At 40.3% G+C, this 14870-nt stretch overlaps 2 protein-coding genes across 2 annotated transcripts in view; one reads left to right on the forward strand and one right to left on the reverse strand.

The window, feature by feature from the left end:
* The first annotated feature begins 9910 nt into the window (after nucleotides 1–9910).
* Nucleotides 9911–11189, forward strand: ankrd9 (ankyrin repeat domain 9). Its single transcript, XM_017703306.2, has one exon. It carries the CDS (start codon nucleotides 10176–10178, stop codon nucleotides 11058–11060), a length of 885 nt encoding a protein of 294 aa, XP_017558795.1. The 5' UTR covers nucleotides 9911–10175; the 3' UTR covers nucleotides 11061–11189.
* Nucleotides 11190–11467: 278 nt separating this feature from the next.
* Nucleotides 11468–14870, reverse strand: part of tecpr2 (tectonin beta-propeller repeat containing 2) — a 32022-nt gene continuing 28619 nt past the window's right edge. Inside the window, exon 20 of the mRNA XM_017703302.2 lies at nucleotides 11468–14735. Within this exon, the coding sequence (XP_017558791.1) occupies nucleotides 14584–14735 (152 nt within the window). The 3' untranslated portion in view covers nucleotides 11468–14583. The remainder of the gene's footprint in view (nucleotides 14736–14870) is intronic.

The following is a 14870-nucleotide window of genomic DNA, read 5'->3' on the forward strand; positions in this document are numbered from 1 at the left end:
ATTTTGCCTGGCATGCCAAATTTCCTCAGTCTTCTTAGAAAGTACAGTTGCTACTGCGACTTCCTGATGATGAGGTGTGTGGTGTGTGACCAGGTGAGATCCTCACTGATGTGGATGCCGAGGAATTCTCCACCTCTGTCTTATCAATGTACAGGGGTGTGGGGGGCTCCGGCTTCTGCTTTGGATCAACAATCATTTCCTTGGTTTTGTCTGCATTCAAGGAAAGATTGTTGTCATAACACCAGGCCACCAGCTCAACCACCTCCTTCCTGTACGCTGTCTCGTCCCCACCAGTGATCAGTCCAACGACTGTAGTATCATCAGTAAACTTGATGATGCTGGTGTTGTTCCAATTCAATTCAATCCAATTCAAATTTCAAAAGTATATGAAATGTGCAATAAGATTCCCATAGGATGTTAAGTAGGACTCATTTAGGACTGGTTCCAAAATATGTCTGAAATCCTTAAGTGCAGGACAAGGTGGAAGAAGAAGCTTGACATAAAAGTCACCTCTCCAAAATGGAGAGCTCCATTCTCCACTCTGGAGAGCTGCTGTTGAACAACGGTCAATTAAAGAGGTCTTTGGACACAGTGGACCACATGCCAAATTATAACAATCATAAAGATGCAACCATAGGACAACTGAACAAACAAGTGTAATATGACCAAGTAAGTCATTATAAATTGTTACCCTTATAAAATCTAAATATAAAAATCCTGTAAGAACGTTATAGCTAGGATTTCTATACACATTCATCTTGAAATGCAAATGATCACATGTGTTCAGTATTTTATAATGGGAGACGTAGGTAAAATTATGCTATGAAGACATTTCTTTGGTGGTACACAGGCCTTAAAGACATATTTAGTCAGTTTAAGAATAATTCACCCCTTTGGTGACAACTTAGGATTCCAAATAGGATTCCTGTTGTATTGGTCCTAAAATATGTTAAAAATCATACATCTTATAGGATTTTCTGACCACATATCTCCAGCTGACTGTTGTTCAGCAGCAGGTCTCCAGAGTGGTGTCATGTTGGGGAGGTGTATTTCGTCTCTTCCTCTTGGAATGCAAGAGTTCCTTTGCATAGTGGTGAGGAGTGTCCAAACGGTGTTTTCTTTTTAGCACTCAAGCCAGCTGGATCAAAGTTGTTTACAGTGGTAATTAGTGGTAATTAGTGGTCATAAGTGGTAATTTTCTGATGTCAGTCCTGCCAATCAGCTGATTCAGCTTGTCCACCATATCCATGGCCTGAACATAACACCACACAATGTATGCTTGATCTTTACAAGAAATCCTTCCTTCTGAATCCACCTCTTGACTTCATCTTCTTTCAAAGCCAGAACCCATGACTGCAGTCCAATGGTCATACCATTTGTTTAGCATCATTTTTCTGTCCATCTCCTTCTCACCTTGTCATTGTTCCCTCTCTTATGAATGTTTCAAGCTGTATAGAACTGAAAGTTATCGAGGAAGATTTCCACCAAAAGTGTTTTGGGTATAAGGCTACTGTCTTCTGCACCTCATGTAGATTTTTTGCACTGATGCCTTTGCGCTTTATGTACATATACAACTGTAACATGTCTATTTATTATGTGTACACAGTGTCCAGTGTATTTTGCTATTTTATGCTCAGTGATTCCAAAATGTGTTTTTGGCTTGTATATGTGGTTATGATATAAAACTTGAATCAGTGTAGAATCTTTACATAATGTGGACATTCTTCAAATCTTTAAATGTTCCTCATATTTGCACATCTTATTATAAAAATGGCTCCATGGAAAGGTCTTTTATGGAACCAAAAGCAATTCTATTATATGGCACCACTCCAAAGTATTTTAAGAGTGTATTATGTAAATTTGTCCTCAACAATAACTCCACAAAAACATCTACAATAGACAGCCAAAAGTATGTAGACAATTGAACAACACATCCATACATGCTTGCTGAACATCTCATTCCAACATAATGAGCAGTATTCACTCACTCATCCAAATAATTGAATTCAGGTGTTCCAATCACTTCCATGGCCACAAGTGTATAAAACCAAGCACCTAGGCCTGCAGACTGCTTCTACAAACATCTGTGAAAGAATGGGTCGCTCTCAGGAGCTCAGTGAATTCCAGCGTAGTACCGTGACAGGATCCCACCTGTGCAACAAATACAGTCGTGAAATTTCCTCACTACTAAATATTCCACAGTCAACTGTCAGTGGTATTATAACAAAGTGGAAACGACAGCAACTCAGCCATGAAGTGGTAGGCCACGTAAAATGACAGAGCGGGGTCAGTGGATGCTGAGGCGCAATAGTGCGCAGAGGTCGCCAACAGAGTCAATCGCTACAGACCTTCAACTTTCATGTGGCCATCAGATAAGCTCAAGAACAGTGCATAGCTGCATCTAAGCCTTACATCACCAAGCTCAATGCAAAGCATGAAATACAGCGGTGTAAAATGCCGCCACTGGACTCTAGAGCAGTGGAGACGTGTTCTCTGGAGTGACAAATCACACTTCTCTGTCTGGCAATCCAAGTCTGGGTTTGCCGGTTGCCAGGAAAACGGTACTTGTCTGACTATATTGTGCGAAGTGTAAAGTTTGGTGGAGGGGGGATTATGGTGTGGGGTTTTTTTCAGGAGTTGGGCTCGGCCCGGTAGTTCCAGTGAAAGGAACTCTTGATGCTTCAGCAGACCAAGAGATTTTTGACAATTTCATGCTCCCAACTTTGTGGGAACAGTTTGGAGTTGGCCCCTTCCTGTTCGAACATGACTGCGCACCAATGCTCAAAGCAAGGTCCATAAAGACATGGATGAGCGAGTTTGGTGTGGAAGAACTTGAATGGCCTGCACAGAGTCCTGACCTCAACCCAACAGAACACTTTTGGGATGAACTGAAGCTGTTATAGCAGCAAAGAATAGGCCGACATCTTATTAAAGCCTATAGATTAAGAATGGGATGTCACTCAAGTTCACATGTGTGTAAAGGCAGATGAGCAAATACTTTTGGAAATGTAGTGTATCTCAAAATAATAACTAGAGCAGTGACTAAACCTGTTGTTGCTACATGGCGTGCTAAGAGTAACCCAGCCCAGTGCTTGAGCCATCTCTCACCCTCCAGATAGCTGATGCGTCACACACTTGCTTCTGTCACATCGTTGATGTGGGTGTTCCACAGAGAGATTAAGTTTCATACAAAAATATTCTGCACACTATAGAAAGCCATATTTCCTGTAAATGCAGTGACGCTTTAATGTTTCATGTATGTCAAACCACACTATTGTTTTATAAGATACAAGATATTTTGTTTTTGTTTTTTACCAGATTAGTATGTTGAATGCAAGGTGGTGTACATGTGTGGTGCAACTGTGTATGTATATTTTGAATAAGTCTTGCATTATACAGTTTACAGACAAAGATCTATCATTGGAATTATTAGGACCAGTGTGGAAGTCATTAAAGTAATTAAGCTATGTATCTGTTTGTTTGCAAGCATGTTAACTTTTTCAGAACTTTTTTACAGAAACACAGAGTAGTAAAACAATTTAACAAAAGCTGTACAAAAACAAAGCAATTAATATTTTACACTATGAACTGCATAGTTTTTAGTAAATATACACTTATTCTGAAATTGATGGCTACAACACATTCTAAAAAGCTGACATGGATAATTTAAGACTATGAACGTTGTTAACTGTTAAGAAAATATTTTAAAAGAGTTGATGTAAATGCTTGTGTATGAAAGGGAAATGTCCAAACATAGTCAAGTCCTTTATGAACAAGAACAGGCCAAGGCTTGCCACGTTGCTAAAAAGCATGGTCTGCACTGTTAGAAATAAAAGTACTGTGTGGGTACATTTTTTGTTCATCAAGGTAAAAACAATGTAAATGTATCCTTGAAGGGACAACAAGGGTTTTAAGGTCCATTTGTGTGCCCGCAATATGTTTTTCCTAGTGGAAAAGAATATATTTGTACCCTTTCATAACCCAATGTTTCAAAATAGAACAATAAAATAAAAATCCTGGTGTGTGGATCAGTACAACATAGAAAATGTGATTTCAGTGGATTATGGCACAATTATGTTCCCTAACTAAAGGTACTGAGATGTACCCTTGAGGGTACCACCCCAGTGACAAGAGGGGTAACCAGTGACAGTTTAGTACCTTTCTTCTGGAGTGTGATGAATCTCGTTTTCTGCTGAGACACACATATGGTAGGGTCAGAATTTGGCACCAACAGCATGAGTCCATAGACTCTATGGGCCCACTAATCCCCAGCAATCATTGTTTGAATGCTACTCCCTTTTTGAGTACTGTTGTTGTAATAGCAGAGTATAATATCCTTCCTCACTAAATTGTCACATTTTACAGTCTTTTCTTAAAAAACAAAACCTGAATTGTTATGCTGATTATTTTCTATGTCCTGTGATGAAACATAATGAATACCCAAACAGTGATTTGGTATTTGGATACTGGCACATTGAATGGTTAACTGAGTATTTGAGTACTATTACTCATCCCTAGGCCATAGAATGCTGTAATCAACAGTGTTGTATGTGAAAAAGAGAACTAAAAAAACTCTTAGGAATTAAATCAGCATTAACTTATAAGTTTCACAGTATGTATTTATATTTAATTGAACATTATATAATGATTGTATAAAAACATACTTACTGCTAAAATAAACAATCTAAAACTCTCATGGCTGCAATTTTGTAAACTATTGTACAGTACTGTATGGTTAATATCTTACTTTACACTAGGGATGCACCGATACCGATTCTAGTATAGGGAATCAGCCTGATACTGTGCTCATTTACACTTACTTATATATAAACTCTTACACTTACTCATATATAAAAATGCACCGATACCAACATCCAACACCACTCGATACCATGAGTGTAAGCCAGTGTGTGCTGCTGCGCAAGTGAAAAATGACTCAAGCTGACGGTGAAGGAGAGTCTGCTCATACAGTTGGAATGCTAATCAGTGGTCCTAGCATATTTCTGCCAGGTATACACTGTGAGATTCCACAATATGGGTGGAGACACGTAGGCTAGCAAAACGAAAGTAAAAATCTTGACAAGTCCATCTGCCTACTTTCTGTTTGATTGTAGATTGATAGAATTCCAAACTATAAACTTTAATGCAGAGATTTTTTTTTTAATTCTTTGTAAAATAATCCATAGATTCACTTTCACTTTAAGTGCACAGTGTGGCACAAGTTAGCAAAGCTGTTGTAGCACAGTTTCTTAGCATTGCTACTCAGTACTTAATACGCAACGCATTATTTCAAACAATGTGAGTTGTCACTAAGAAACAAGATTTCTAAAATTGTACAGTGTATGTCTGGCAGCTACAGCTCAGTGACTACAGAGACTGTTGTTGGAAGAGACAGATGGGGAGCGCTGTTCAAAACTATGAAACATACTTTTCTGACCTGGAAGAAAACCCACTCTTCTCCACTGCAGCGCTACTCGATCCGAAGCTAACATTAACTAATGTAGCATAGATTTTAATGCTTTAACTGTTAAGGTACACTGCACCCATTTACACTAACAACAGCTTAATTCTAAATAGGTTACTCATGGTATCAGTATCAGCAAGTACTTAAATAACCTGTACTTGGTCTGAAAACAATGGTATCGATACATCCTTACTTTAAACAAAAATTTGCTTTTTGTCTTAAGTGTGACTGAGTGTCCACTGTTTTGCTTAAGGGTGTATGGTTTAAGGAGCAGCATAAGAAATCTAAATATCTATCATTTTAAGCATTTGGTTTATTTTATGAATCATGTCCTGAATTTTTTTTTTGCTGAAGTAAAACCAAAAGTAAAGTGTAGCTATGTACAAAGAGGTTTGCAGTATGTAGAAATGTTAGATCATTTTATTTAAAAAAAAAAACAACAGTCAAACAGCAGTCAAATGACACCTTCTCAAAAATATTTTTAAGTAAAGTAACATAAGCTGGGTACCAAATACATGGTTTGCTATAATGTGAGTCACAGCAGTTCATAGCAGTAAAATATTTACACAATATTTGCAGATTGTGCAGGTTCAACAGGTTGGGGATAAAGGCATACTGTCAGTTGGCTACAGTGGGACAACAGAATGTTTTTGTCAGCAGACAACGCCTTCATGAGCAATTCTCAGATTTTTTTTAGGTGGGGCCAAAATGCAGCCATAGTTTTTATTTTAGGGGCCAAATTAATGCTTTCAAGTTCAAAGAGCTCTATAATTACCTCATAATATCTCTTAATATATTTAGTTTCAAAATATAACACTTTAGGCACCAAGCACCCTGCTGATGTAGCTCATAACATATATTATTCAGTGGGTTTTACGTTAAGTAGAAGACATGGTAAAAACATCTAAACACAAGCCTTTGGCAGACATCTGCTTTTTACTGAAGCGTTATTGTAAACAGAGGCCATTAGGCATGCCGTACTTGGATCCTGAAGATTGCCACTTGCAATGTAATTTGTAGTGAACTGTTTAGCTCTCAGCAGACAGTCCACATAAATCTACATTTCAGGCAAAAACAAAGTAATGGCTGCTTGTATTGGTTGCTAAAATATGTTAAGGTAGACTACACATATTAACAGTTTTGTAACACATATTAAAAGCTATTGAGTGTAGTCACAGTCTACATATGAAACTGTTCTCAAAACTTTTTCATGTTTCATGTGTCAAACTATTATATGTGTATATAAAGGACTATGATCTTCTGCTGGGGAAGACAGGATTCTTCTTCTGAACTGGCCTTTTTGACAGCAGAGATCAAAATAAAACCTCTCCCAAGCTCATGATTCACGTGAGGAGAATCAAAATGGTGAATTTTGCTGAAAGGCATCAAGCTTGCATGTCAACTAGTAATATGTGGGTGGTGAGTGACAGGAAAGGTGCACTAAGGGCTCAATCAAAGTGGGCCAGTGCCCCTGTGGCCCCACCCACAGGAGTTAATCCCTTAGGTCAATCAACTGTTAGAAACTGAAAGAGGAATCTTTCTTTTGCTCTCAGGCAGTTGAACCCTCTTTAGTAAAGATCTATGTTGCTTTCACATTACAAGCCTCATTGAATTACTCCAATTTTTTGCTCAGCAAAAATCGTCCTAACTTGATGGTTCAAAAAACCCCCACATGAATTGTGATCTGATCATTCTTATTAAGCTTGCACGGCTATGAATTGGATATGTATCCAATTGGGGACGACAGGCCCTGTTCACACTCAATATTAACATCCATCACAAATGATCTGATCATAAGTGGACAGCAATACATGCAGCTGTTCACACCTGGCATTTTTAATGCCTTGTTCAAACTGCCAGGACAAATCTGATTTTTGGCATATCTAGATTGTATCCAGATTTATATCTAGATTGTATCCAGACATTGATTTTTGATCAAAAAATTCAAAAAATTGAAAACTGGATCCAGATTTTTAAGCATCTTTTGCTTCACTCACAACACACCAAAAACAATGATTTCAAAGACATCATCTGATGCAGCGACAGACGTTGTGGGGAATCAAGAAAAGTGCTAACAGTTCATGCCAGAGAATTTTGAGGAGTTTGGAGGGCAAGATGATGCACCTCCATCTCTCCTGAATCATCTTCTGAAATCTGCATCACCAGCATGGCTACATAGTTATGTATGTCATTACCACAGCACAGATAGGTTAGTGATGTCTGGACACACAAATCTAATCTGATCTCTTGCCAATAACAGTGTGGACAGTTGTCTCAAAAGATCTGATTTGCCTGCAGTCTGAATACAGCCTAAATGTCTCAAAAGCATTTAGTGACTGGAGGAAAGGTACCACCCACATTCACTACATCAGTCTCTCACTGTGTTAATTGTCAAACAGAAATGTACCCTGAACCCATGTAAATGAAAGGGCTATTACAAATGTTCAGACCACATGAACCGCTAATGCAACTTGTGAACAAACAGTAGAGGAGGCAAAATATTAAGCTACACAGTTGCTTTCAACTCTTCTGTGACGCAGCAGATTGAGGCTGTCTGTACAGCTGTAAGTAAAGAAAGTTTCATAGTTTTGATCAGCACTCCTCATCTGTCTCAACAAGTCTGTGTAGCACAGTGACAGCAGGAATCACATGCGAGGCTAATTCATCCAAAGAGGTCACTTGTCCAGTTTTATGTTTGTTGTAGTCTTTTGATTGGCTGAGTGAGCTGTAGCTGAATGTCCTCTAAAGCCAGACATACTCTGTGCTTTAACGTTCACGCTATAAAATGTTACGTGGTCATATGCATCTCTGACCACCTTTGAAGGTGTAGTTTGAGTGATTGTACCCAGTTCACACCTGTACTTAGATTGACTTACACCTGAACTGATTGTATCACCCAGGATACATGTTAATGTAAGTGGCTGAAAGTGGCTCAGATCTAATTTAAAAAGATTAGATTGTTGTCACATTAGGCCAAAAAACAGATTTGTGCCACTTCAGGTGGGTAATGTGAACATAGTGGATTAACAGGGAGAAAATAAAGAAGGAAGAACGGGCAGTGTATTAGGTAGGGAGAAGTTTCCTCTGTGTTTTTAAAATATTTCAGACTCACTTTCTGGTTTACTGTGAAATGGACTGAGACAATACTGGGCTAAAACAAGTTTAAAAGACACTTTACAAGCTAGCCAAATTAAAATGAGTGGTGCTGGTAGCTCAGCAGTTAACGTGTATTTCTCAGGAGATTATTCACTTGAGACCAACTGATTGCTCTGGGTGAACTGACCACTGTTGTAGCTTTTTTTCCTTTGCATGTATCCTGGCATTCTTGATCAAGCAAAAACATGTAGCAGGTGTGAAGTATTTGCATTTACTATAGTTACATGTATTTAACTATGTTTGTATTTCCAAACCATAACACATTTACTATTAAGTATCTTTGTGAAGAAAAGAATCTGGACTTTTCCTCATTACCATTTAGTCTCTAAATCTTTTTCCATTGAATTTCATTAGATTATGTTTGTGACAGCGTCAGTACTGCTTTGTGACTGATCACATCTATGACTACAATTAATTTTAGATCAAGAGGATCCTGAATAGACAAGGACACTGGGGAAAAACACTGTTTAAACACCTTAAAAAAACTTGTCCCTTACAAACTGAAAACTATGTTATTCGGTGTTCATCCACTAGGTGACACAGTTAGCCTTTGATTCCTGAACATACACCTTCACCTCCTGCGGCTGCACTGCCCACCAACGGAGCTCATATGTGCCCACACAGTAGACACTTTAGGCAACTGCTGTTTATTCCACTTTTAGCTGATAGTTAGTATATTATTTGTAAATGATCCATATGACATACTGTATATAGGCACATTATGTTACAAAAAACATTTAGCATACACAATACAATGACTTTGTAATTGAGCTTTTTAAGAAAAAGTGAAAAATAAGATTAACTGTGATTACCTTTATGTCTGGAGAGGCTACCACGTCTAATTTCATTATTACCTTAATAAATGTACATGTTAATGTAACAGCCTATATACTGTACAATACATCGCCTAATACAGACCTATACCAGACTTCATATTTTACACAGAACCTTCTAAATATTTTAGCAGTGCTTTATGTGGCCAAAAGCACGATCTGAACACTCTGAGAGACACTACTGATTAGGTTATGTAATAGAGCGACTGACAGGGTAAAGTGAGAAGCTCCAGCAGTTTGCTCGCTCGCTCTGCTCCAGCATTCAGCGCAGTGCACTATTAGATAAGAAGGCATTCAGTGAATGTGCTCTATGCGGGACACTCTGCAGCTCTCAGCTAAAATGGAAAAGACCGGGGCGGTGTGCCGCCGCGTGACGCCACAGCGCCGGGGCCCAATGTGACGTCGGCCCTGAGGGCAGGTGGAGGGGGAGGAGGGATACGAGGGTATAAGGACCGTGCGACCAGCGTTTAGAGGGGGTTTGGAGGAGGAGAGGAGCCGCTCTGGCTACGGGAGACACGAGAGCACGCCGGAGTTTCGCCAACCACAACAGAGAAACCTAGACGACCTGCAGTCAGTAGACAGAAAGACTGCATAGGTTCTCGGTGTCTTCCAGAAAGTGAAAACAAAAAAAAAAAACAAAGTGTGTATGAAACAAAAGAAAAATAAGAGGGCAGAAGTGAACTGAGAAGTGGTTTGGAGAAGCTGACAGAGGCACAGTGACGATGCCGTTGGATGTGGCATGGCGCGCGCGCGAGGACTATAAATCCGAGTCCCAGTGCAAGCGGAGCTCCTTCGCTTTCTACCGCGCCGTGCGCGACCTGCTGCCCGTTTGGCTGCTAGAGGAGATGCGCGCCACCGAGGCCTTACACTGGGAGGAGGACGGGCGCGCGCGCGCCTTCGCGCCCTGCGAGGCGCTGCTCTACGCGCTCGTGCACGACCACCAGGCGTACGCGCGCCACCTTCTGCGCTCCTACCCGTCGCGCGCGCTGGAAGCGCCTAGCCCGAGCTTTCGCTGTTGTGCGTGCACGGACGCCGCCGCGCCGCATTTGGCGCTGGCCGTGCGCCACGAGCGCGTAGCAATCCTCGGCGTGATGCTGGAGGCCGCGGCGGACTTAAGCGAGGACGAGAGGCGCGCTTTCCTGGACGGCCACGGCTGCATGCACAGCGGCGGAAAGAGCGCGTTGCATGTGGCGTGCGAGCTGGCACGCGCCGAGTGTCTGCTGGCGCTGCTGGCGAATGGCGCGTGCCCTTACGTGACGGACGGTGCGGGAGACACACCTCTGGACTGCCTGCTAGAGCAGATAGAGCGCAGCGGGGACGCGGATGGCGATGACGCGCGAGCCAGACGCGCGTGCCTCGGCTACCTCCTGCTCTTCATGCCCGCGATGCGCTTCAGCAAGAGGTTACAGCTGCTCGAGGACGCCGCGCGGTGGACGCGCCTGCTCGGGGAGCGCGCGTACGGCTGGTTGTCCGGGCGCGCGCCCCCCACGCTTCTCCTGCTATGCACGCGCACGCTGCTGTCGGCGCGCGCCGAGCTGCTGGAGTCGCTGCCGCGCTTCCTCCGGCCACCAGAGTTCAGACTGCAGCAGTGGGGGGTGGTAGAGTGAAGCGGGAGGAGAGACACTGTACATATGTGAATAGCTGTGACTGTAGAAAGAGGCGTGTGAATGTATATCTGATGCAGTGAAATGTGTGAAAGTCATGGTGAAAATATTAAACGTTTATTTTTGCAAGAACTGTTCATTTTTGAAAGTGCAGTGAGATCGCAGAGGTTTTTCCATCAGTCAGCTACATTGCACACAAACCATGTGTTAAAGAACAAGAAAACCACATTTTCTGTTAAAAACAAACAAAAACTCAAAAGAAACAGCAACAAAAACTAAACAAATAAAAACAACAGCAGTAACAACAAAACCAAAAACAACTAAGAAAAAACACCCTTCTGGAATTTGGAGCCTCTGTCTCTTTCATTGCCTGTAACCACCTGCAACAGTAATAATGAGGCTTAGCCATCTTTGTTGTAAACTTTTTATTTTGGAAGTTTTGTATAGACTATGCATGAAATAAATACACTGATGTAAAAGCATGGTTAATGATATCAGGCAAATCACACAGACGTAGTGTCGCTGCTCTGAGGCAAGTCCAAAAGAGCTTACTGTTTTACTGTCAGCAACAGTATTGTGGTCAGAGAAGAGGAGCAGGGTAACCCCCTGAATTACTAAATTAAAGGCAAAGTTTCACATGTAAAAGGAAAAAAACAACAGTGAACAAAAGAAATCAGTACACTGGTATGATCATTTCTACTTGCTAATTGCATAATGACATTTCTGAGGTGTTTGTAGTCCAATACATAAAGGGGAGTTCACAGATGAGTCAAAGTCAGAGGCTTGGAAGAAAAGGGCAGATTATCAAATGTCAGACCATTATTTTGGCCTCATATTAAATTAGCTACGATACACTTATTCATTCATTAATAAGATGCATTCTCTATACCGAGTTACATGAAAAATGCATTAGCATTAAAATACAGTTCACTGAAAACAGACTATGACAGCTTCTGTCAACAAAGCAGCTTAAAAGTGTGGAGTCAAAGACTTTCAATAGCACTAATACGCCTACTGCAAAAAATGAACCAAATTACTGAACAGAATATATGAAGAAAAGAGCCAAAAAATGCCCCTCTCCATCCCCTTTCTACTGTCCTGCACAGATGTTGCTTAAACTGACAAACAGCAGGTACATGAATATCTATGTAAGCATGTCTTAAAAGGAAATATCACCAAGATTTGTATAAGTAAAGGGTTGAGATGTAGACAGTCATTGACCGCGATTTGATTGTAGAGAAACGTGAAGTCAAATTTGTTCACATTGGTGTTGATAGGAACCAGACATCCAAGGTAATTTATGCCTCTAAAAGCTTCCTCACAGAACTTTATTACATGAACATGGTTACAAATATGTAGATGTTGGAAAATTGTCATGGTCAAGACTGTGGTGGTAAATAAAAACACGTCATACGTGAACTTTAGTTGGAAAAAAATCAAGAAAAATGTAGGATATGGGCCCTTTAAGGAACGTGTCATCTTCACATTTACACTATTTTACCAGCATCAACATCACAGAATAAAACTTTCAAGCTGTGCAGATTCGCTGGTTGTTTCAGATATTAAATAAAATCAATATATTTATGTGATCTTCACCACCACCATCACCACCACTGTAAAGAAAACATTACTTTGCAAGTTTCTCAGTTTCTCAAACCACTCTGGAGAATTTTGTTTACATGTCAACGATTAAATTACACAAAAACTTCAGTGGAATTTCCCTTTAAGTCCTATTCATATAGGATTAAAATTACTGGGGTTCTCTGTTCTTATTACCAATGTTGATCATGTTCAGACAGTCCTGTGTGAACGGTTTCGTGTGGACATTTCTTGGGTGAATATTTATCAATGTCAGTGGTAATAATATTGAAAGAACAACAAAAATTCCCTGACATTATAATCATGTATGAACACTACAGTAAACTTCATTTACAAACTCACCCTGTACTTCATTAGAAACCCAGTGTACTTCCACTTGACACTTTATTTGGTCCACCTATGTTACAGGTCCACAATACAGTAATACAGTTACATAATGCTGCATGTAGTTTCTTACCACATGACCAATGTTGAACAGATATTATTATTATTATTATTATTAAGTTAAACAGTCCATCATTCAAAAATCTGTGGTCACTGATGAAGGACTAGAAGCTGACAAAGATTATGCAGTACAGCAGATTGGCCACAGTCTCTGTACACCAGCAAGGTGGATCTACAAGGTTTCTCGTGGCAGGTGAGCGTTTGATAGACATATCCAGTCATATCCAGACATCAGTCTTGTCAGAATGGCACACCAAAGATGATCAAGTTAGTACAAATGACCAAAGACCCCAGTGATTTTGCTTCTGTGTTAACATGGCTTTAGCTTAAGCTTTATTCCAAAGCTGATCCTGTTTCTGTTTTGACTTTGTATCCACAGGAGAGGCTGTAGTCAGTGGATGGGTTAGCTCATCTTACTTGCTATTGTAAACGTATTTAGCTAGGTGGTTCTCTGAGCACCATGGTGACGTCTCCGGTTGCTATGCAGGCTGTGGATCATCAATTCACTGAATTCAGGATGGCATGTTCCGGGACGTGAACAAGGCCTCATGTGCTGTAACTGTTTCGCGTAAGCGCATTCTCTGAAAGCTGCAGATATATTGTAACTGTTTTCATTTTTTTTTTAAATCATATGATAGCAAACTTATCTTTTTACAATGTAAGAGTTGAACCGTTCTTGTCAGTTTCATACTACCATACAAACTCCAATTTATAACGCTATCTGGGTGAACATGGAGGTAAAAGACCATGCTCTCTATTTGACACAAGTGCAGATATGTGCCAAACACTAACATGACTTCACTCAAATCAAGTATTTAACTAGTGTTATTTACAAACAACCCCGCTTTCCCTACCTTCGTTAAAGGCCAGATTTTAGTCTGAATCCCTTAAACAGCCTTGCTTTGCAAATATCTTCTAATGTAAACCAGGAGCCATATATACCAGCTTCTCAGATAAGAGTGCTCATCTTGAATCATTTTTGTCTCTGACCTTATAACAAATACATGTTGGCAACCAAATCTGATTCTAGATAAGCAACCTTACTGTGACACATTTAGTAAACATGGATCCTGGTTGTGACAGATAAAATTCAGTAGATAATAACTCACATTAAACTTTTCACTAAGTGCACTGGGGTACCAACCAGGCCTTTTCAGTATCTTGAAAAACATAAACAAAATGAATCTTGCTAGTTTACATTAAAAAAATAAATAGGGGTTTGGTGCAAACAAGCTAATGAAACAAAAAGTCTGGTCACAAGGTGCACTGAGACAGTAAAACAACTGACCCTGTTGAGCCTGTTTTGCTAAATTCAACTTTCCAAAGTTTTACAGCACTGTACAACTCCATGCACTCGATCCCTTTGCTTCTGTACACAGGTTAAAAACAAAAAGAGTAAAGTGCCCACTAGCAAACAAAACTGAACTGTTTTTTTTTTTTTTTTACAAGAACAGTTAATACTGAATTGTTTCAATCAAAGTGTCTAAATCACCTCCCACTCCTCTTCAAGCTCCTCCCCACTGAGAGAGCCTGTGTTGCCATAGTTTTTGCCAGCGTTGTGCGGTAGGGTCTTTGTGAGCCGCTGTGTAAGAACACCAGCAGGGGTAACAGCCCATAGCTCATCCATGGGAGTCACTGTAAGAAAGAGGCATCATCAATTTTAGCACTATGTAGAGGCCAAACCTAACCACAGTCTGATAAAATTCTGTCTGATCACAACCTGAACCACATCATCATATTTTGAGTCTGACAATACCCCGGCAATAACAA

The sequence above is a fragment of the Pygocentrus nattereri genome, chromosome 10 (assembly GCF_015220715.1).
Source record: "Pygocentrus nattereri isolate fPygNat1 chromosome 10, fPygNat1.pri, whole genome shotgun sequence".
NCBI lineage: Eukaryota > Metazoa > Chordata > Actinopteri > Characiformes > Serrasalmidae > Pygocentrus > Pygocentrus nattereri.